We start from the raw sequence: 20,789 nt of genomic DNA, 5'->3' as shown, positions 1-20,789 counted from the left end.
GGATGGAGTGTAAGTGCCACGGTCTCTCCGGTTCCTGCAGTCTGAGGAGCTGCTGGAGGAAGATGCCGCTGTTCCGGGAAGTCGGTAACCACCTCATGCAGAGCTTCCGCACGGCCGTCCGCGTGATGGGGGGAAACGACGGCAAATCCCTCATTCCGGTAGGCGACGACATCACCCCTCTGGACGCTAGCAGCCTCATCTACTCTGCCGAGTCACCTGACTTCTGCCTGGCCAACCGCAGGGCAGGCTCGGACGGGACGAGAGGTCGTTTGTGCAGCAGTTCAGAGACGGGCCCGGGCAGCTGTCAGTCACTGTGCTGTGGGCGGGGTCATGCAGACCAAACGTTGGAGTATGAGGATAACTGTACATGCCAGTTTCACTGGTGTTGTGTAGTGCAATGCCAAAGATGCACAGTGAAAAAAAATGTCAGCATTTGTCTTTAGACAACTCAGTGACTCTCTCTCTCACTCTCACTCATTATCTAAGCCACTTATCCTAATTAGGGTCGCGGGGGGGGGGGGTGTTGGAGCCTATACCAGCATTCATTGGGCAAAAGGCAGGGAAACACCTTGGATGGGTCGCCAGTCCATCGAAGACAACTCAGTCACAAATATTAAAAAGGAGAAAACCACAATGTCATATAAAGAAAGTCATGGAGCCTTCCACTTCAAGCCAAAGTGCCAGTGAATTTGGAACCTTAGAACTTCTCCTTCGATTGTCCCATTCTCAGCTCATTGGTTCTAGAACATTCTAGAATACCATGTTTCAGATAACGGTAAGATCTGAATGTAATAATGTGTCCACTCAAATGTCAATGGAGCTAGGAGATCAAAATAAAGGGGAAGATTGTGAAAATGAAGCTACAGAACCTCACACAATGGAGCCAAAGAAATACTTTTTCTCTTCCTGAGATCCACTGAAGTTTAAGGCAGAACTGCTGTAATTCACTTCCCTTAAAACTTAATGATTGTCTTGTCCTTCATCTTTGGGAGTGCCGAGAAGTTCTTGAAGAAAAGTTTAGTAGAGACGGGAATTTGTGGAATCTTAGCCTGTGGAGGTCTCAAATGCTTTACTCATCAGCAGATATGGCACCAGACAGTTATCAGTCAAAGCATCCCGGTCATCCAGCCTACAAGGCAGTGATTTAGACAAAACATCTGGAGTACCGGGAGCTTCTAATTCTATTTACGCATCAAGGGGTTTCCCCAATAGAAAGAACAACATACAAAACAAAACAAAACAAAACAAAAAAAACAAAAACAAATCTCAAACAAAGCAGCGTTTGACATGCAAGAGAAAACAGGACAAGTAACCTCAGAATTTTGTCCTTTTTTTTTTTTCGTCCTTTATTCTTTTCTGGGGTTTTTTTTTGTCCCTTGCTGATATGGAAACGTGAGAAGGGAGAAAGAGTGAGAAACGTGCTGTGCTCGGCCCGGTTGCCGTGGAAACAGAGTTGTTTTTTTTTTTTTTTTTCCCGTTTTTTTTTTCGGCATAGCAGGTATCTGGGTTGTCAGATGGCGCAAGGATTTATTATACCTGTTTGAACACATTTTGTTTGGGGACTAAGCCAGTAGGTCCCATGGGTCACTGGTAGAGACTGACTCATATAGGAGAAGGTGGAGATCGTTCGAAAGCATGTTCTTGCCTGTATCTCTGATTGACTGACAGAGGCACATTATGAATGTGAACCAGTGTGACCAGTTTAAATGTACGCTGTGACACTTTGTAACTGGAGAGATCTTCCAGTAGCTCCATTGCTATGCAACACTGCCGCCCAGAGGTGACATACTTTCACGAGAGAAAAATAGCAAATTGTCCCAGAAAGTTTTTTTTTTAATTTTTTATTTTTTTTTACTCATCTTCTGTACGAAGACTATAAAACAGTGATTTTTTTTTTAATATCCGAGTCCTTGAGTTCTTTATAAAGTTTCCTCTGTTTTCTTAAGGTCTTCCAAAATGTATGTTTTTGTTTTAAGATCAGGTTCTGGAAATGTGTGACTATACGTAATGGAAATGATGCTTTTTTGCACATTAAGTTGGACATGAATTGCGATGGTATAGTAAAATAGTACTGTTGTCCTCCATCCACGAACTGTGGAGTAGATGTAATCAGTTTTCTCAAAACAGAGGACACAAGGGTGTGTGAATGTAACATTGTAACACATGTTACACATCAAAGTGTAGTTTCATTAAATTTATGATTAAATTTAAAATATAAAACATGTCCATTTATATTTCAAATAGTTGTCATTATTATAATTGTATACGGAAAAAAGAAATTAAGACCGATGAGAAATGCGCACACTCAATCGTCGAAGACAGCGGAAGTCCCTGAATTTCTCCCCTGATTTTCTGTTTGGTAGAAATTCTCAGCCAGTCGATGACAGTAACAATTTCAATATCAGTTTGATTCGTTTTACATACACTCTTAGCCAGAGCAACACACCAGTCATTCAATGGAGTAAATGAGAAGTAATTATATCCAGCCAGGGCACATAAAAGTGCCAAAGGCAAATGGTGATTATTATATACAACATTTGGCAGGACCAAAGAGCCCGAGCTGTTCACCACTGGCTTAATACATCAAATATAAAATAGATTAAGTAGATTGAGTACAGCAGTACTTTAATCTGATGATTCACCACGTTTCACCGATGTCTTGTAGTGACTAAATCTGACCACTAGGTGGAGATCAGAGGAACTGATTATGTTGGGGCAGGTCAACTAGGACAGACAACTTTGTGCTTCTCCTTTTTTTTTTCTTAATGTTTAGACAGTCTTTGTTTCCGTGAATTTTAGATTTTCTTATGGTAGAGTTGCTGAGGTTTTGTTGTTTTAGACTTGTAGAGTAAGCAATGTAAACTCATAGGGTAAATTAGTGTAGCTCGTCGGTTATTTTTGAAATCCTAACTCCCCGCACATGCAACACGTCTGTAATTGGATTGGCACGGTGCTTACTACATGAGTAGATGAGTAAGCGCCCCTATCCTTGTCTCTCTCTCTCTCTCTCTCTCTCTCTCTCTCTCTCTTTCAGAGGGAGAAAGGAGTAAGATTAGAACAACGAGAGGAGAAGGCATGTAACGTGCGTTACGTGCCTGCAGTCTTACCTGACGTCTCTGTGCTTCCCTCTCTCCTATTTTTACTCCTCTCCCCGTCTGTTTTTCTCTCACTTTTTGTTCGTCTTTCATCACAGTTTTCTGATGGCTTGATAACCCCACGAAATGTCGCTTTCGTGGGCTTATCAAGCTATCACAAAAAGAGGAAAGTATGCCAGCAGCCTTCGCTGATTAGTATAATTGTGAAAATCTGTTACTGTACAGCCGGTATTTATGGAACCAGTTTCGAGAGGTGCACGTCACCCAGACTGGAAATGTGGTGAGGGATAAACTGACATCGCTGAAGCGTTTGAGACTACAAGCGAAATTGAGTAGGCCAGAGTACTGTGCATTTACTAGAGTACGGGAATGTGTCTCGAACAGTTATATAGCTGACCGATTTATCTGATATTATTTAATTAAAAAAAAAAAAAAAAAACTCCAATCTAAAATGTCCCGATAATGAGGGCAAAGGGGTATATTTTGCCCAGAAGACGTGACACATTGTTTCCCATTGTTGGGCAAAATCCAAAAATACACCCGAACCCTGAATAAAAATAGAAAACAGAAACAGACGACCTAACCTATTAACACAACTAGCGGTTTACATGTATTCCGGTTGGCTGACTCGAATGTCAATCCTTCAGCATCAGTCCTCGGGTTGGCAGGCTGGAGTGGCTTATCCCGATTTATGGGTTTATACTGGCCGTTTTTTTGCCTGGCTACAAATGCCAGGTCCAGCCCATTGCTCGCGCTGTATGAGGCTGCGCGCAGAGTGGGATGCGGTAGGAGTGGCGGAGGGCGCGCGTGTAAGTGTTGAAGCCTCGCATTTTTGAAGGAACCGTAACCTGCTCAGTTCAACCGCAAGGTCTTCCACAAGGTCTGTATCCAGTGGTCTATTTTATCATCCATGGACGTGAACTTGCGGCTGTAAATCAACGCACCTTCCCAGTGCATTCTTCGGGACGAAAGGCGAATCACAGCATTCCGCAAGGCCGGTGGGTGTTGGTTTTGAGAGGTAAAGATGGGCACCGTCCTGTCGATTTCGCCAACCTCCAGGAAAGGGGCTATTCTGGATGAAAAGACGGAGGGGGGGCATGCATCAAATGCAAAGACGGAGAAAAGCCTGAAACGCCACTCAGTGCTGATATCAGCCCTGACATGGAAACGTTTAGTTGCCGCCTCGGCCAAGAAAAAGAGCGCTAAGAAAGTGAACCCGAACCCCCCGGTGTCTCAGATCAACAACACCGTAGATCAGCTAAATAACGAAAACCTCAAGAAATCTCAACAGTCTGGTTCGGAGCGCAAAGCGTCGAAACCCGGACCTCTTGCTGTACCAGTTCCCACTGTTCCCGACAAGAGCCTTCGCCCTAATCAAAATCAGGGGGGTTCACAGAACGCGAAACAACTTCTTTCGGTCCAGAGAGAACCCAGTAGCCGGTCTCTGATCTCCCCGAGACGCGTGATTGTCCAAGCATCTACTGGGGAACTCCTCCGTTGTTTGAGCGATTTCATGTGCAGGAGATGCTACAAACTCAAAGAGCTCAGCCCCAACGAGATCATCCTGTGGTTCCGAAATGTGGATCGGTCCTTGCTAATACAAGGCTGGCAGGACCAAGGTTTCATCACCCCCGCCAACTTGGTGTTCGTCTATCTGCTTTGCCGGGAGGCGGTGACCGAAGATATCGCCAGCGAGTATGAGCTTCAGGCCATTTTTCTGACCTGCCTGTACCTGGCTTACTCCTACATGGGCAACGAGATTTCCTACCCACTCAAGCCGTTTCTGGTTGAGACCAACAAGGAGGTCTTTTGGGAGCGATCACTGCGGATCATTGATAAAATGAGTGCCAAAATGCTGCAGATCAACTCGGACCCGCACTTCTTCACCGAGGTTTTCCAAGACCTCAAAAACGAGGGAGGTCCTAAGGACACTAACGGCAAATGGACAAACAACCTGGACCGTTAAAATTCCGCTGATTTTTTTCTTTCTCTCTTTCTTTCTTTTTTTTGAAAAAAAAAATGGAGAGCTAGGTTCTTTGATACCTCTCCTCACCCGTCTTAAAAGGGTGGATTGAATGTAAGGCCCGGCGGGTGGAGGTGGAAGAGCAGGTTGCCTACCACATGCGAGTACCGGTGTATGAAAACGGATTGGGGGCTTTTCCGCACCTCAATAAGAGGGGGGATTTCAAATGTATTATACAATTACGGTGACCCTGTGAATGTCATCTTTGGGGTTTTAGAGGTTACCATTAGTTCACTTCGTGCATGCTTAAAGTATTCTAATTGTATATTCATTGTGGCTTTTTGAATACGGTACCTGGTGCAGAGCTACAGTGAAAGCTGTAAAAAAAAAAAGTTAGCTTGTGCATCAGTGTTCGGGTCATTTCTTTCTATAATATTCGTTCCAACTTGTGGCGTGATGGGCTAGAAACGATGCTGTCACCGACGTGGAGCTATCCAAGGTGCTGGCCTACAACAGACACTTTGCACATATCTCCTGTGGCGCCTGAAAAGATATCTATCTGAACGTTGAATGTACTATTTTACAACGAAACGATTCTTAAATGTCATATGTGCCAATTGTTATAGTATAAAACGTAATGTTTTATATTGTATATTTGAAAATATATGACTATAAATACTCCCTTGTTCCTTGCGATTTTATTTGAAATATTCGAAAAGGGAGAGGAATGAGATATCTCTGTTTTATACGCACACTACAATTAACAGTTGGTCTATATTTATTCGACTCAGAGATTAATTTATAACTATTTATTAGTGTTTTATTATTGCGGTTGTGCGAGGCTGAGCTACTGACCTAAAAGGCTTTTGCCTCCGCAACAAGCAACAGAGTGGAGGCTGGAGTGCTGGAATCTTTACGTCATTTCTTGGCAAGAAAAGAGGGGGACATTTGCATGATCAAGCTAATTGTACAGAATATCTTCTTTACAACAGCTTCTTCCTACTCAGGGCTTTAATGAGATCAGCTTTTCACTTCTTTTTTTTTTTTTTACCTGTCATCTTTAGATTCAACCAGAAAAAAAAAAAAGTTGCTAGCAGCGTATTCCGTGTGTTTAACCGCGAGCTAACAGACAGAAACCATGAGTCCGAGCGCATGCTGGTCGGTGTGAGCTTATCTCACTAACATGTGGGAACAGTCTGTTCTTTGAAACGGAAGCCGTAACCTTTGTACATGATGACATGCGTTTATGAGAACTTGTCAGACTCGTATGTTATCGTACATACGAGGATATTAAACGCGTTCAAATGACTTATTAGTTTGCAAAGTCGTCGTTGCTGCAAGAACCTGTTTCTCATGGCCGCTAGCCATGGTACTGAATCCTCAGTATCTGCAGCTGTTGACCGATGGTTTCAATGCAATCTGGAAAAAAAATCCAAATCTTATCTGGCAAAATATATTGTATACTACTTATTGGTCATGGTTTAATGTTTGTTTTTTTAAGGAACATGCGTTCATTTACCCGAAGAGGGACACTTAGATAGGTTTTGTCACAACTTAAAATTTTACCTCTCTAAGGGTCTTTAATAAATTGTCAGTTTTAGAATTAAACGTAAATCATTTGACTGCGCAAATTCCAGAAATTCTAGTTTTCTCGCTCATTACCCTGTCATGCTTTTTTTTTCTTGTTTTTTTTTTTTTTTTTTTTTTCAAAGCCAAGGTAAAAGAGAGATTGCAGCTCGCCTATAGGTACTATGAAAAACTGCCTCAGGGGAGCATGAGTCACTATAAGAGTAAGAAGCAGCTGGTTTGAATCAAGAGAACCCCCAGAATTTGTGAATAAAACACGTGGGCCGGGCTCTCGCACTGCTGATTGGCTGGAATTTGGTGCAGTCTGATAGAAGTGTCATTGTGACGGAGGGCTGCGGAACCGGCCGCATGCAGAGCCATAGGAATTCTGCGGCCGCATTCCGCTCGTCTCCGTGGCAACGGTTACAAGAACAGAGGTGCATGAACCAGGTTGCGCGTGGGCTGAAGGTGCTGCAGATGCTGAATGGGGGGGGGGGGGGGCAGGCTACGATTACACAGACAGAATAATGATTTTAAAAAAACAACGATACAATAAATATCCCCAAAACGACACATACTCTGAAAAAGTTTAAGCTAAATAGACACGCAATATCATGTGTAAGTAGACAGATGTCCGGTCTCCTCTGAAGACTCTCTATATGCAGAACCGTTAGTTGTTCTTGGAAATAGTGGGGAAATCGAGAATGAGAGGACGCATTCGGAGGAGACTTGCTTTTGTTCTTTTTCTGCCGCCTCTCAGTTTTTTCTCTCGTGGTCCACAAATGATTTGAATGTTTTGTTTTGCAGAGGGATTGCTCCTTGAAGGAGACATCCTGTTCTTGTTTCGCGTTAAATAAGGCACTTATATAAGTTCATCCTGTAGTCAGAGGGGACGCTGCAAACAGACTGATGCTGCTGTTGGAATGCGGTTGCCATGGAGACGGAAGCAGCGGTAAGCGAGAATGAGTGGGACGAGCTGGAGACAACTCGGCGGAAGAGGTGGAAACATCAATAATTTACAATGTCTCATGGAGACCTCTATTTTTAGCGAGACATTACCGCCACCAGAACACCTTTTAGATACAGTGCCAACTTGAGGTAAGGTCGTCCCCTACTGTGAATCGCTATAAAGCCAAAAGCAAAACTAAGTTCTCAGTGTTGTTTGCGTCGAGAGTTTAAGCACATATAACCTGTTTACATCAATCTGCAGGGCCCACATTTTGATCCGATTGTCTACAGAACGCAAAAAAACAGTATGAATCATAAGATTCGATTATGTCAAATAAATCGGGGGGGGTTGTTGGATGCATTGCAGGGATGAGGAGTTTCTCAAAAGGATCAAGAGCGTTTGTGATTAAAAAGTACCCCCATCAGCAAACAGGCTTCGTCAAAACAACCTTTTTTTTTTTTTTTTTTTTCAAAATGCCACTCAGAACTGTAAACACGAAACGCAATAGCAAATGATGGCATCGAAATTGTAGCCTACTGTATATCAGCTGATCATAGCAAATATTAAATCTGTCTTCAAAATAACAACCTGAAGTGTGGAATCTTTCACTGTGGATCACCTGTTGACACAGCAAAGACAACGGTACTAATGCTCTCTGAACTAAGACTTAAGTGAAAATATTGAATGGACTCCGGCAAGATTTGTATGTTTACTTTGCAAGAGTGTACCCTAGAGTGATTAGAAAGACATCACAGCTATACATCAAATCCAACAACAATCCAGGGGTAAGACAAAGCGCTTCCCTGAAAAATGAGTTCATTGAAGCCATTCCACATTACCTGGTGATCCGCGTACAATGCAAAAAAAAAAGAATTAACTTTTGGATTTGCTTATTTAATCACGTTGAAAGGTACCATGATGAAAGGAGAATGTCTGACCTGAAAGACCGAATTTTAATTGTTACACTGACTTACGCTATCACAGCATGATTTAGTAATGAGCACGTTACCCCATAGCTTAAAATAGCCATGATACTTCCAATTTAACTGAATTTATTGTCCTGTTGTAATATAACCAAAGAGTACAGTTGATGCAGTGCAACCTTTTAAAACGGGTTTAACTTTACTCGTTCCACCACACTTTTTGTTTAACTGAATGAAACATTTCGCAATAAGGACAGAGTAGGCCTAAATGGTTTTGTAGTGTGGGCAATGATAGAATCCTGTTACTGATTGTCATGAATCAAGAGTGTTTACCAGAGTCATAGAGTGGGGTAGAGTGTTTACTGAACAGTAACATTATGTCAGTTATCTCTAATTCTGATTTATAATTAAACATAACAGAGCATAAACGCGGACAGAAAACCCTGCTTTTCACTTGGAGTTAGCGTGAAAATACTTTAAATAATATAAGGTATTCTTGATTTGAATCAGTTAGGTTCAGTGTTGTCTTAATATAAATGACCGGTGTTGACTCAAACTGTGAAGGATTTTCGTGAATCTCGCCTTATTTAATTCCAATGAATGACGTTGCTCTATCCATAGTTCTTAACCTGTAATGTTTTAATGGGTTGTATTTATAACGTTCAGATATAGCAAGCTATTAGGCTACATCTCATTTTTAATTGACATAAAAGAATAAAATGACATAAAAGGACATAAAAGAATTTACTTAAACGGTGCGCCATTTACATTTTAGCGTTGTTTACAACCCAGTGGTTTTCCACGCACTCTCCTTCTGACGTCGGTATACCACTAGTCCGCATGTGAGGTCACAGGCCTTCTGGCTCTTTGGTAGAGAGCTAACTGGATCCAAAAGAAAACGTGGTTTCTCACAGTCTCTCGCGCGCTCATTTGCTTGATTTTGCCAGGAACGATATGCAGGTGTAGTCTTGTTCATGCGGCCTTTTTTTTTTCCTTTCCACAGACTGACGCTCACCCTTAACTGGAAAGCGGCAGTTTGTCTCACGAGTGGTACTCGCGCAACGCTAGTCAACGTGAAGAGACTTGTTAGGTCGTTAGCTCTCAGTATCAATCCAAAAGCAACTGTATTTGAATATGTGACACTGAACAGGCCGATATCTATTCCCATTGGTAGGATGAGTCATACACATTTTCTAACTTAAAGCAATTACGCAGTCTGTTTTAAAATTCAAATAGAAATGTGGCATAAACAAACACTTCAAAATAATGCTCCCGTTTAAAAAGTAAATGTTAACTGTACTAAAGACAGTGGGAAATTATACAGTTGGTTTGAATACATGCAACACGGAACGGCCCAGAAGACTTTGCCCCTGTAATTCTATACTATTTAAAAAATGTATTCTGGGACAAAGCTGACCCACTTCATACTGCACGGTTACTTCCGATACCAGTTTACTCTGGAAGACCTCAAAACCTCAAAACAATCTGTGAGTAAGAAATATTTGAAGTATATTAAAGTGTTTCACGCAAGTAGCCTTATCTAGGTCACTTGTTCATATAAATGACATGCTTTTACAAAGCAGTTTAGATTGTGTTTCTATGTCAGGGGTCACATACTCCTGGGGAAATATGGATGTTAAGTGTATCATTCAAAGGCATAGTGGCACAGACCAGTACTGTAGAGGAGTCAAAGCTGCAATGTCCTGGTTACTGGGTTACCAACTTTTTTTTTTTTTTTTATAAGGTGAGAAAAGTTCTCAGTAATTCTAATGCAATACCTAAAAGATATTCTGACCAATTTCCATAAACATCTCCAAAAACGGGAAGGGAAAAAAAAAACAGCTCGGCAGCATTCAGTCGCTGCAGGATTTTCACTCTGCCAAGGGATTTTCCGCTGATGAGCTGCACAATGACATGATGTACTGTTGTTTTATTGGCCGAGTGGATTTTTGTGTTACTATAACAAAGGAGTCCAGACTTCAGTAATTGGGGCACCACTCTGGTTCCGGCTCGGAGAAGCGGACTAACAGTCAAAAATGAAGCCATCCAGAGTCTGATCGGCTACATAAAGGGCATTCCCTTTTTTGTTTTAAAGTGCAAAGTCACATAAAAGAAATCTTCTGATTCACTTAGTATTCCAGCCAATCAGAGTACGGAAAGATGCATAGCATAGTAAATACCGACAAAGTTATTTTTCTATGACCGTGAGTTGACTCAAATGTCATCGTTATAATTCGTTATAATCTCTTCTCATATAGAAACGCTCCTCTGGTCTCAGAACTTTGACGTAATGAGTAAACAAACCCCTCAGCTGTCCAAAGTATAAACAAAATGTTATGTGGGGTTCAACTTCACTTAGACTTATCAAATTTTTGGCAAAGGGTTCAGTTTTGAGTACACGGTGAGTTATTACCCCCCCCACCCCCATCCCCACCCCCCCACCACCGCCCAGCCTTGTGCTTCATCATCCAGCCTGTAGGCTAAAACAGCTGATGCACACGTAAGGATCTTGGTGTCCCAGGTATTATAACATATCAAAAAAAAAAAAAATTTCACTAATAAAACCATGTGTCTTGGTATTACAGGTGAGAGTTTTAGTTTTAAGACTGCTTTTTTTTCTTACATAAGAGGACGGACATGACACACTCATAATAGTCAAACTGAAACAATGCATAAAAAAGCACCTCATTGACTGATGTCACAGCTTCTCAAATTACTTCTGTATAGTTTCAGGAATAGAAATTATAACATGTCCATTTAGATGGTTGTTCCTCATGGCTCAAAGATGATCTGTTCACAGACACAACAACAACAACATGGCTTTTCATATTTGAATTCTTTTATCTGATGATCTTACTCAGATTAACAGAATTCTACATTTGATTGGGTTAAGTGAGTCACTTTAATCAGCAGAGCCCTGTTAGACAAAATCTTAAAAAAGCTAGTTATAGTGAGGAGATGAACCCTTGGCCTGCTGATGGCTGAGTCCTTGTTTTTAGAACAATGTCACCTTTACTGTCCCATTTCTCAGTAAAATCTTTACATTTAATCTGCCTTTGTGTTTCTCCTGGCAACACTGTGGCCCAAATGAGTTCAGTGAGTTTATTTTAATATGACTGAAATTTTCATTTGAATGCTCTCCTTTGGAAGGCAACCACTGTAAATGCAAAGCTAAAATAAACTTGCTAACTAACATGCACTGGACGTGTTACTGCCTCATGAGAGATTCTAACCTGCAAGCTTGTTGATGCTGACATAAGCTTTTGAGATAAATTACCGCGGTCTCCCGTTCTAATCCGCGGCCATTATGGTTTACGAACGCTCAGCTGAGGGTTCGTGTCATGCTTCACTATGCGTGCGGAGGGATTATTCCCGCTCTGTGGTAAACGTGCTAACAACGTGCGCTCCGTGAGGGAGTCGTGAGGGAGACCTTAGGAACACAGTCAGCACGACCAACAGACCACTGCTCTTAAGAAACAGGGAGAAAACGCAGAGACTAGAGTGCAGGTTTAATGTGTTCTCACTTAATCTTAACTAGACTGTATCATCTGCACTGGCAGCACCTCCAGAGTCCACCAGATATCCAAGTCATTACGCTGGATAACCCTTAGCTTCTCTCATCCAGAAACTAACAACACTGACAGAAAAAATGCTACAGTAATGTGTGTGGCAGTTGTCATTTAAATATGCCTAATGTTGAAAGTTGGGTTAGGGTTGGAGTTATTGTTGCCACATATAAATATCTTTCTGAATATACTCCCGCCTCTATTTCTTAAACTTTCTTTCTTTCTTTCTTTCTTTCTTTTAGTTATGAGAGGACTGGATGCTTTGACATCACTCTGAAGGAACCCTTTGTAGATGCCAAAGTTCCAAAGTTTTTCGAATTTTTTTCATCTGTTCCGCTAGGATTTGTGAACAAATCCTATGTGACAAGAAAAAAGAGCGAGAGCTTTAAAACTTCTGCGCACACACTATTCAGATTTTGAGATTTGCCATTCAGAATTTTCAACATAACTTTTGACCTATTTTTCCGATTCGGGTTTGTGTCACTCGCCTCTATTTTTGGCAAGGTTCTATAAAAGCAGCACGATAGCTGATAGAGTGAATTATAACTGAAAACACCAAGAATTGGCTTTCAACTAATCTGCTAGAGTTCAGTGGTTTTACATCGGGTGGGGACAGACACATGAGGGTACATGTTCGTATGTTTACCTCCGCTAATGAATCATTAACGGACCATATGTACTATGTAGCTGGCAGTCCGCGGATACCATAAAATGTGTTTACCGTGCAGCACCCCCTTCAAGTAGTGTTTGTGTAATTCAATTCTGTGGAGTACAAAGGTTCTGAGACCTTCAGAGCGAGAGCTGGATGTGTGGGCTTATGTCTATTTTCTGTTCTTGCTATGACGCTTAGCTAATCTTCCCTACGAGATTAATTACTGTGCGGTGCATTGAGCTCCTCGGGAGATACACGGCTAAATGAAGTTTCTAGTAATGCGCAGTAGACATGAATGAAACGCTGATGATCAACACTGGCAAAAAATGTGAATGCCGTGTGACTAGTAATGTTTGGAAACTCTTGGTGATTAGCATTGAGAACGAAGCATACGTTGTCAAGCATGCAGAAACATTCCTGTGGCCTTTGTGATGTCACACGTAGGCTATACCACTTCACAATACAGTCCTACACCACGCAGGATTTTTTTTCACCTAAGCAAATGTTTTCTCTAGTTTCATTGAACCGGTTTAGCATTTTGGACACATGTTTACCATGCAATATAGATATGTAATTTGCATTTAATCTTTTTGTTCTTGTCTCCAGATTAAAATACATTTCTATTGACCTTTAAAGCGCTTGCTTACAGTTTTGTTTTTTTTGTCAAACATTTGTGCGATGATTCATTGCGGCACTGGCTTTGTTCCCACCAATTTGAAGACTTCAGAGCACTTTTCCCAAACACTTTCTCTCGACAGCGCTGCAAGGGAAGCTGTGTTTTACATGTGCTCCCCTGCTTGCATCAGGTGAGCCAACACCTGTCGCTCCCCTAATAACAAGTTATATAAGTACAGAAATTGACGAAAGTGCCATGTCCTCCTTTGTGCCTAATGCTGGCAAAACTATTTTAATATAAACTATCCATCATGGGCCGAAATGTGTTTTAGTCGTTTAGAGTATTATTGAAATGTAAATTTTCCAAAGCGTGATGAGAGACAAACGCATATGATCGTCAGGATTTTTTTTTTTAGAGTTTTTTTCTTCGTATTCATAAATGAATGGTGTTCAAGTCCACATTCATGCCAATTCACGAAGGACTCACGACAAAACAGTCCGCCCACGCGCGGGTTAGGTAATACGCCGAGGGATCGGCACTTCTCGAAGCTTGGAATAACTCTCCTGTAACCAAGCATCGATGCTCAAAACAATAATTAGACGAGGGTAAAAAAAAAACAACTTAGCGATGACTCACACGATATCTCTCAGAAGGTCTGTTAGGTTTAGAATATGACTCAGCAATGCATTGGTTTTTATAAATTAAACCAGCAATTATGCCAAAGTCAATAAGGGTTTCATTCACCTAAAAGGGGAGTTCACCCTTTTCACCTATTTCAACAATTATCTCCTTAAAAAATAAATATTTGACAACATTTGCTGATCTAGTTACTTCAGCAGACTAGTACTGACTTGTGTTATTGTACTTCTTATGTTTTGAAATCCAGTAAGTAGACCAATGTGTGACATCCATGCACAAATAGAGAAAAAATTGTTAAAAAGAAACAGTAAAAATGCTGCTTCCTCCCATGTTCTGTGAGAACTAGACAAATGATACAACATGTGGACAACTTGCACTGGCTTCAAACAGGCCTTCAGCTTTTAAAACTCCTTCAATAAGCTAAAGGAAAAAATGTCTTTTTGTAATTCAATGCTGTCCTTGAAAGGATGGTAAACATGTGTAGTTTTGAGTTATTTGGGGTCAAAACCATTACAGAAATTCAACATTTTTTTTTTGACGATATACCTAAAAATTCACATGACTGGTTTAAAAACCGAAGTACTGACACAAATGTGAAAACAGGAAACATCTTTTTTATCATCTCCTTTTATAGCATTGTACAGACAAGGATCAGTGTGGAACCTGAATGAAGATTCCCCACACAAATGAACTTTAGTTCAACACAAATCTGAATGCTGAATAAGAATTAGTCTCGAAGACTGATTGATTTGATCAACGTTTGAAAATGGTTTGCGGAAGGTGACAGAATGACGTCATTCGTATTCTTCCAGACCCAGACTCATCTGTAAGCCTAGACCTTGCAACTTTGCATGTTCCATTCCGGAATGGTGAGAAAGATGCTTTTCACACCGGAGAAGGTTCCAGCCAATTCCTGTGAATTCCACACCTTCACTCTCTCGGCTGTAGCTTTTTCTGTGCACTCTCTCTCTCTCTCTCTCTCTCTCTCTCTCTCTCTCTCACAGTCTCTCTCTCTATCTCTCCACTTCTCACACCGGAAAAGAAAATAGAGCACCGTCCATACTTTCACAAGTCGGAGGGACCCAGGAGGAGATTAGACTGTTGTGCCCCCCCCCCCCCACCACCTGCCGGAACGATGCATAACATCCCAGCTGAATGAGATTATTATTCTTACATAAGATCTTAAAACACCCCCCCCCCACTCCACAACCCCACCCACTCCTCATAAAGACTGATGTCTCAGCAAGCTGGTGGTAACAGGCTCCAGTGTCAGGTCAGGACATAAATGAATTCCCTCTTGTGGGAGGATAAAGGAATAAACAGGGACACAAATCTTGCGCCGATGTGCAGTTAGCACTGCCGGTTGGGCCGCATAAGATAACTGAAAGCAACACAATCGGTCTTATCTCATTAGAAATTTTCAATTTGATACGTGCCCGTCAAGCCTATGAGCTGTTGGTATATTTGGAAATTTTCATTTTTTGTTTTTTGTTTTTTTCCTTACCCTCCAGCGGTTTCCCCTCTTTTTTTCTTCTCTTTTCTTTCTTTTTTTTTTTTTTGTCAGTCGGGGTTTTTAACAAGTAAGAGAGTAATGAACAGGCATAATCACCCTGAAAGATGATTCACCCCCCCCCCCTCCATCTCAGTCTTGGCCTTCTGGGAAAAAGGCTGGCAGAGCGTTGCCATGGCACCCAGCTTTGGCACTAAGAACAGAGGTAGACACTGTCAGCATGTGGTGGAGAGGGTGGGATGGGGTTGCTAGAGGGCGGTAGAGGGAGGAAAAAAAAAAACCCAATGGAACACAGAGGAACAGGAACAGAAAAAAAGAAACATTTAAGAACATGAGGGAACAAGACAACATGATCAGTACAACGCAATAAGTTAGCTGAGGCTGTGTGTGTGTGTGTGTGTGTGTGTGTGTGTGCGTGCGCATGTATATGGGTTAGAAGGGATGTGCATGGGCACTCACACATGGATGTGTGTTTGTGTGTGAATTACAGCGATAGCAATCGTGAGTGAGGAGAGAGAGGGAAAGTGTGTGTCTGTGTGTGTGTGTGTGTGTGTCTGTGTCAGTGTGTGTGTGTGTGTGTGTGTGAGAGAGAGAGAGAGAGAGAAGCATGTGTGTGTGGGGGAGGACGAGAGAGAGACAGCTTGTTTATCATTATGTGTTTGTTTGTTTTTATGAGAGTGCTTGTTTAAGCGCTAATTTGAGCCACAGGGAGAGTTACATAATGTCTGTTGCACAGAAACAGAGCTAACAGGTGCATAGGTGGCTATGCTATCTTGAGGTCTCACCATTTAATGTAAGACTGATGCTTCAGACAAGCACGCTTCCACAACACCAGTGAGTGAATTATACACAGCACAAGAATGCAGAAACCCTCATGTAAACAAGACTGTCAGACTCTCATACCGCCCCTATTCAATTCCTACATCACACACAGACACACACACACACACACACACACTTGATGACACTTTTTACAGTATGTAAACAGGTAGGTAACAGATTTTCAAACAAAAAGTAAAAGAAGATGGCATTTTTTAAAATAATGTTTTAAATTTGTGACCTGTTCTTTTTATTTAAGTCTGTCAGTGAGAGCCAGCGCTTGACTTCACTTTAATAAACACACATCTTTATTTAGGTTGGCCGCAGCAATAGCTTTGGGGTGGGGGGTGTCGCTACGATTTGAGGAGACGGTGCGCCATCGTGTGGTGTAAAGAAGTATTGTGAAACGTTATCACTCCAGTACAGTAGTGTCTCTGAAAGAGGTATCTGGCGTTCAGTAAAAAAGAAACATCTCTCCTTTGAGTCTTTAGCAATATGTAAAAATTCATTACCAGATCAACTTCATCAACAAGTTGATTCTACGATAAATGATTTAAATATGAAAATGTATACGATCGCGAATGCGGGCATAAAGTCACAAAGTAGAAATAAAGCAAATGAAATGTCTGAGGTATTCACTGACTCTAATCTTAATCGTCACAGGGCGGAGAAAGGAAGAATCAGTTAAGAATCAGTCACAAATTTAGACGCACTAGCATGGATATACTCCAACGACGCAATTTCAACCGCCAGAGAGCGCGAGAACACCATTTTAAACGTGATAGTAGTACATAGACTAAAGAACGTACTGAAAGAATCAGTTTGATGTTTTCTAGCGTGAGAAAAAGTCTAAAATTTATAAATTATCAGTCAGGCAAGGACATGTAAATTACTTTTGATATTTGATGCAGATGTATTGAATAGCCATATGGCATTTTACGTGCTTTGTTGCTTTGTCCGACAACCATGCCGTTTGAACAGACCAAACAGAATGCGCCATAAACAGTCGGTTGTTTGGAAACCATAAAACCTACAGTGATGGAAATTTTAGGCTGTTTTGAAGCCTTTTGTCGTACCTGTGACGTTATAGTTAAACACCTACTGCAACCCGAGCGATCCTCAATCAAACTTTTCATTCGACTTCTGTGAATTAATGAAAGTAACGTAATTCTAACAAGTCATACCAGGTTAGCGTTTCCAAAAACGCTATGCTGTATTAGGCGGTGAGTGTTAAGGTAAAAAATGCGGCAATTTCCCTCGTTCGCGAGGAGACGTTTATAACGCCAACAAACAGAGGACGCTCATTACCGCTCTTTTTGATAAACTTAATGATACATTAACCCATATCCTAGCAAACAAAAATAAATAAATAAAACTAAATAAAATTCGAATATATTTAAAACCGTTTCTTTCTCCATGTTAATCGCTTGAAAAGATCAAACTTGTGTCGTTCCATGCTTCTCCTCACCGTTAAATACACCAGTAAAGCGTCAGCACCTTGGACAGCTCATGAAAAGAACTCTTCAACAACACGCGGTAGAGACAAGGGCAGATTACAGATTATTGTAACTGTTCAAAGGAATAAGAGCAGACGGATATGGTGATTCATTTTTTGTCTATCTGCCAATTAAACATTAATTTAATGACTGAAACTGTTGAAAAAAGTGGTCTATTAAAAAGCCAACCTAAAGTAAAATAGACGGTTTCGTGAGCTACCGACATTAAAAAATCCACCTCTATTTTGTTTCCCACCAAACTTCTATCATTTTTTCTCTATACAGGATCTCATATGCATATCAGAGCTCGCGAAGTAGCAATAATAAACAGTAAAAACATTAGCAGCGGTGATCTCGTGCTCTTGTTTATTGAATATAAAGTACAGTCTGACAAGAACAATTTACATTCTATTCCTAACATGCAAAAAATAAAATAAAATAGGATAAAATAAAACTAGATTAAATTTAAAAATAACTAAATAAATAAATTTTTTAAAAAAAGAAAACCTATTCTAGCCTGAAATGTTCATCTTCAAATTCACCACGAATTCAAATGGCGATTCAGTAGGGAAAACTTCGACAATGCATATTAGTGGGAGAATTTTCTTTTTTTTTTTTTAAGAGAAATGTATGGGCTCCAGACTACATCGTTAAACGTTTCGACATCCTGGAGCCAAGCCGACTTTAAAAATTAAAGGAACGGCGACAAGCACACTCTTTTTTTATGGAGTTTGAATCAAGTCTTTATTGCCTGCTTGGTCACATGTCATGCCATGCTACAGTAGATACAGAGTAGCCAATGGGAAAGGGTCTGGGGGCGGGCTTTAGTGTTGCACCCTGCGCATAGACTGGATCTGATTGGTGTGCGCCTGGGTGCTGTACTCATTATAGTTCCTGAACTCTCCCTGACGTCTGTCTCTCTCTAGGATGTACTGGTATCCACGGTAACCGGGGAACTGGTAGGCCACCCACCTGTTGAAGTGGAGGAAAGGTTAGGCAAAGACTGTAAAGAAGGGGGTTTATCATGAATTGTGCTCCAGGAGATAGCAGTTCATATTTTAAGGCAATGCATCATTGCTCTACATCCCCACAGCACTGCCCCACAGGTTCAAGTCTCACCCTGCTCCAGAAAAAAACCTGCCTCAGCCAATCAGAGGGTTTAAGAATTAGCTGATGAGTTGAATCAGGTGTGTTAGGGAAGGGAGAGACACGTAAAACACGAAGAGTCATGGGTCTCCAGGTACTGGATTTAGGGGAAACACTGGTTCAAGTTTAAGGTCATCTGTTTAAGAGTCTAGGTGTCAAAAAAACAGACTTACGCTCCTGAGTTGACTTTGATGGAAGGAACCTCCTTACTGCACCAGCCCATGGCCTGCAGGGAGGGGTAGTCGTCACACATCTCGAAATGGCGTCCCTGGAAGTCCTCGCACTCGTACAGGGTCACCTTACTGTCGCTGTGGTTCTGTGACAGGAGTTCACAGGGTCAGCGTGTCACAGCTGATAGGTTAGAATCAACTATAAAGTTTACTGAAACTGAAGTTTGCTAAAGATTTTTCTTGTTTTTTTTAATTACAGTCGCCGAGCCTTAGATTCCACTGATTAGACAATATTCAGCTTTAGCTTCAATAAACACAGCGCAGCTAGTAATACATGTTGTATCATTATGTATGAGTGATCAGCATACAAATGCAAACATCATACAATGATATTCACACAAATATACATTTATAATCAATGGAATGTTGTAAGATTAGCATATGTGTGTCAGAGTGTGTGACAGAGAGAGAAAGAGAGAGTGTGTGTGTGTGTGTGTGTGTGTGGCTTACAGCACACTTGATGGGTCTGAAGGAGAGCAGATGCTCTGTGCGGTATCCGCTGTTCCCGCTCCAGGCCTGGTAGCAGGGATAGTCGCCCTTCTCCAGGATAAACTGCTGTCCCTGGAACTCAGGGTATTCATACCCCACCCAGCTAGAGAGGGTGAGATGACAGAGAGAGAGAGAGAGAGAGAGAGAGTTCATAATTCATCCACTCAAGCATGAAAGCCAACATAATAGGCTCTGGTAATGTTCCTGTTGAAAACTGAATGCACGCAGTAACATTCTGACCTTAAAAAAAAAAAAAGCACTGAGAGGCAAGTTCAGCTAAAAACAGCATATGTTTCTGCTTTGTAACCTCAGTGTTATCTCAGGTCACACATCCCCGCATTCATTATGCATAATAAGCTTTCAGGTCAAAACATTACACACACTCACACACACACACACACACAAACAAACACAGAGACACACACAAACACACAGTACACCATCTAACACATGAACGTCCACACACAAAATCACTTACGGTCCATTCTCCACCTTGATGGAGCGGATCTTCTGAAATCCTCTCTCCAGAATGTTCTGACATTCCAGGTTGAACTCACAGCGTTTTCCCTGGAAGTTTTCCTCCTCCCAAACTGTAATCCTAAACTGGCACCTCTGGTCCATCTGCTGCTGATTCATCATTGTCTCCTTTTTTTCCCCCTCTTTCTCTGTACGTAGAAAAAAACAAGGAATAAAACACAACAGCCTTTTGGACATACCCAGTGAAACCTTCTCATACTCATAATTCTACTCTGGCCCCATTTTAGCATGTTAATGTATTGGAAAGTACCTCACCAATCACATATTTACTGATGTGGGTTTAACAAACATCTTGACCAATCAGTGACCAACACATTGGTACGGCACCAGAAAACAACACTGCCTGGGTTCAACACTCAAGTTTAACCGAATGTTTCGAACTAAACAGGACTCCACAGGGAAGGTTAGAGAAAACACTGAGGCAACCGGCCGGTCCATAATCCAACTCTGACGGTTCTTATGACCGCGCTGCTTGTGAGAGACCGGGGCCTCATATACCTCTCGTTTGGCTGGAGCTGTGAGCTCTGGGATCAGTCTGACCGAACATCTAAAGCACACGTTTCCATGACGACTGATCGGCCAAACAGATGCAG

General features: G+C 41.5%; 3 protein-coding genes across 3 annotated transcripts in view; 2 read left to right on the top strand and 1 right to left on the bottom strand.

The window, feature by feature from the left end:
• Positions 1-443, top strand: part of wnt6a (wingless-type MMTV integration site family, member 6a) — a 7,107-nt gene extending 6,664 nt beyond the window's left edge. Inside the window, exon 4 of the mRNA XM_030781804.1 lies at positions 1-443. This exon is cut by the window's left edge and continues 19 nt beyond it. Within this exon, the coding sequence (XP_030637664.1) occupies positions 1-443 (443 nt within the window).
• A 3,676-nt stretch (positions 444-4,119) lies between these two features.
• Positions 4,120-5,061, top strand: cdk5r2a (cyclin dependent kinase 5, regulatory subunit 2a (p39)). Its single transcript, XM_030782744.1, has one exon. The coding sequence runs from the start codon at positions 4,120-4,122 to the stop codon at positions 5,059-5,061; it is 942 nt and encodes a 313-aa protein (XP_030638604.1).
• Positions 5,062-18,618: 13,557 nt separating this feature from the next.
• On the bottom strand, positions 18,619-20,298 carry cryba2a (crystallin, beta A2a). The gene is made up of 4 exons (XM_030782030.1): positions 20,138-20,298; positions 19,621-19,762; positions 19,114-19,256; positions 18,619-18,766 (listed from the first exon to the last, which is right to left on the bottom strand). Exons 1-4 carry the CDS (start codon positions 20,296-20,298, stop codon positions 18,619-18,621), a joined length of 594 nt encoding a protein of 197 aa, XP_030637890.1.
• Between the last annotated feature and the right edge of the window lie 491 nt (positions 20,299-20,789).

Source organism: Chanos chanos, chromosome 8 (assembly GCF_902362185.1).
Source record: "Chanos chanos chromosome 8, fChaCha1.1, whole genome shotgun sequence".
Classification (NCBI taxonomy): Eukaryota; Metazoa; Chordata; class Actinopteri; order Gonorynchiformes; family Chanidae; genus Chanos; species Chanos chanos.
This window is presented reverse-complemented; position numbering and strand designations above follow the sequence as displayed.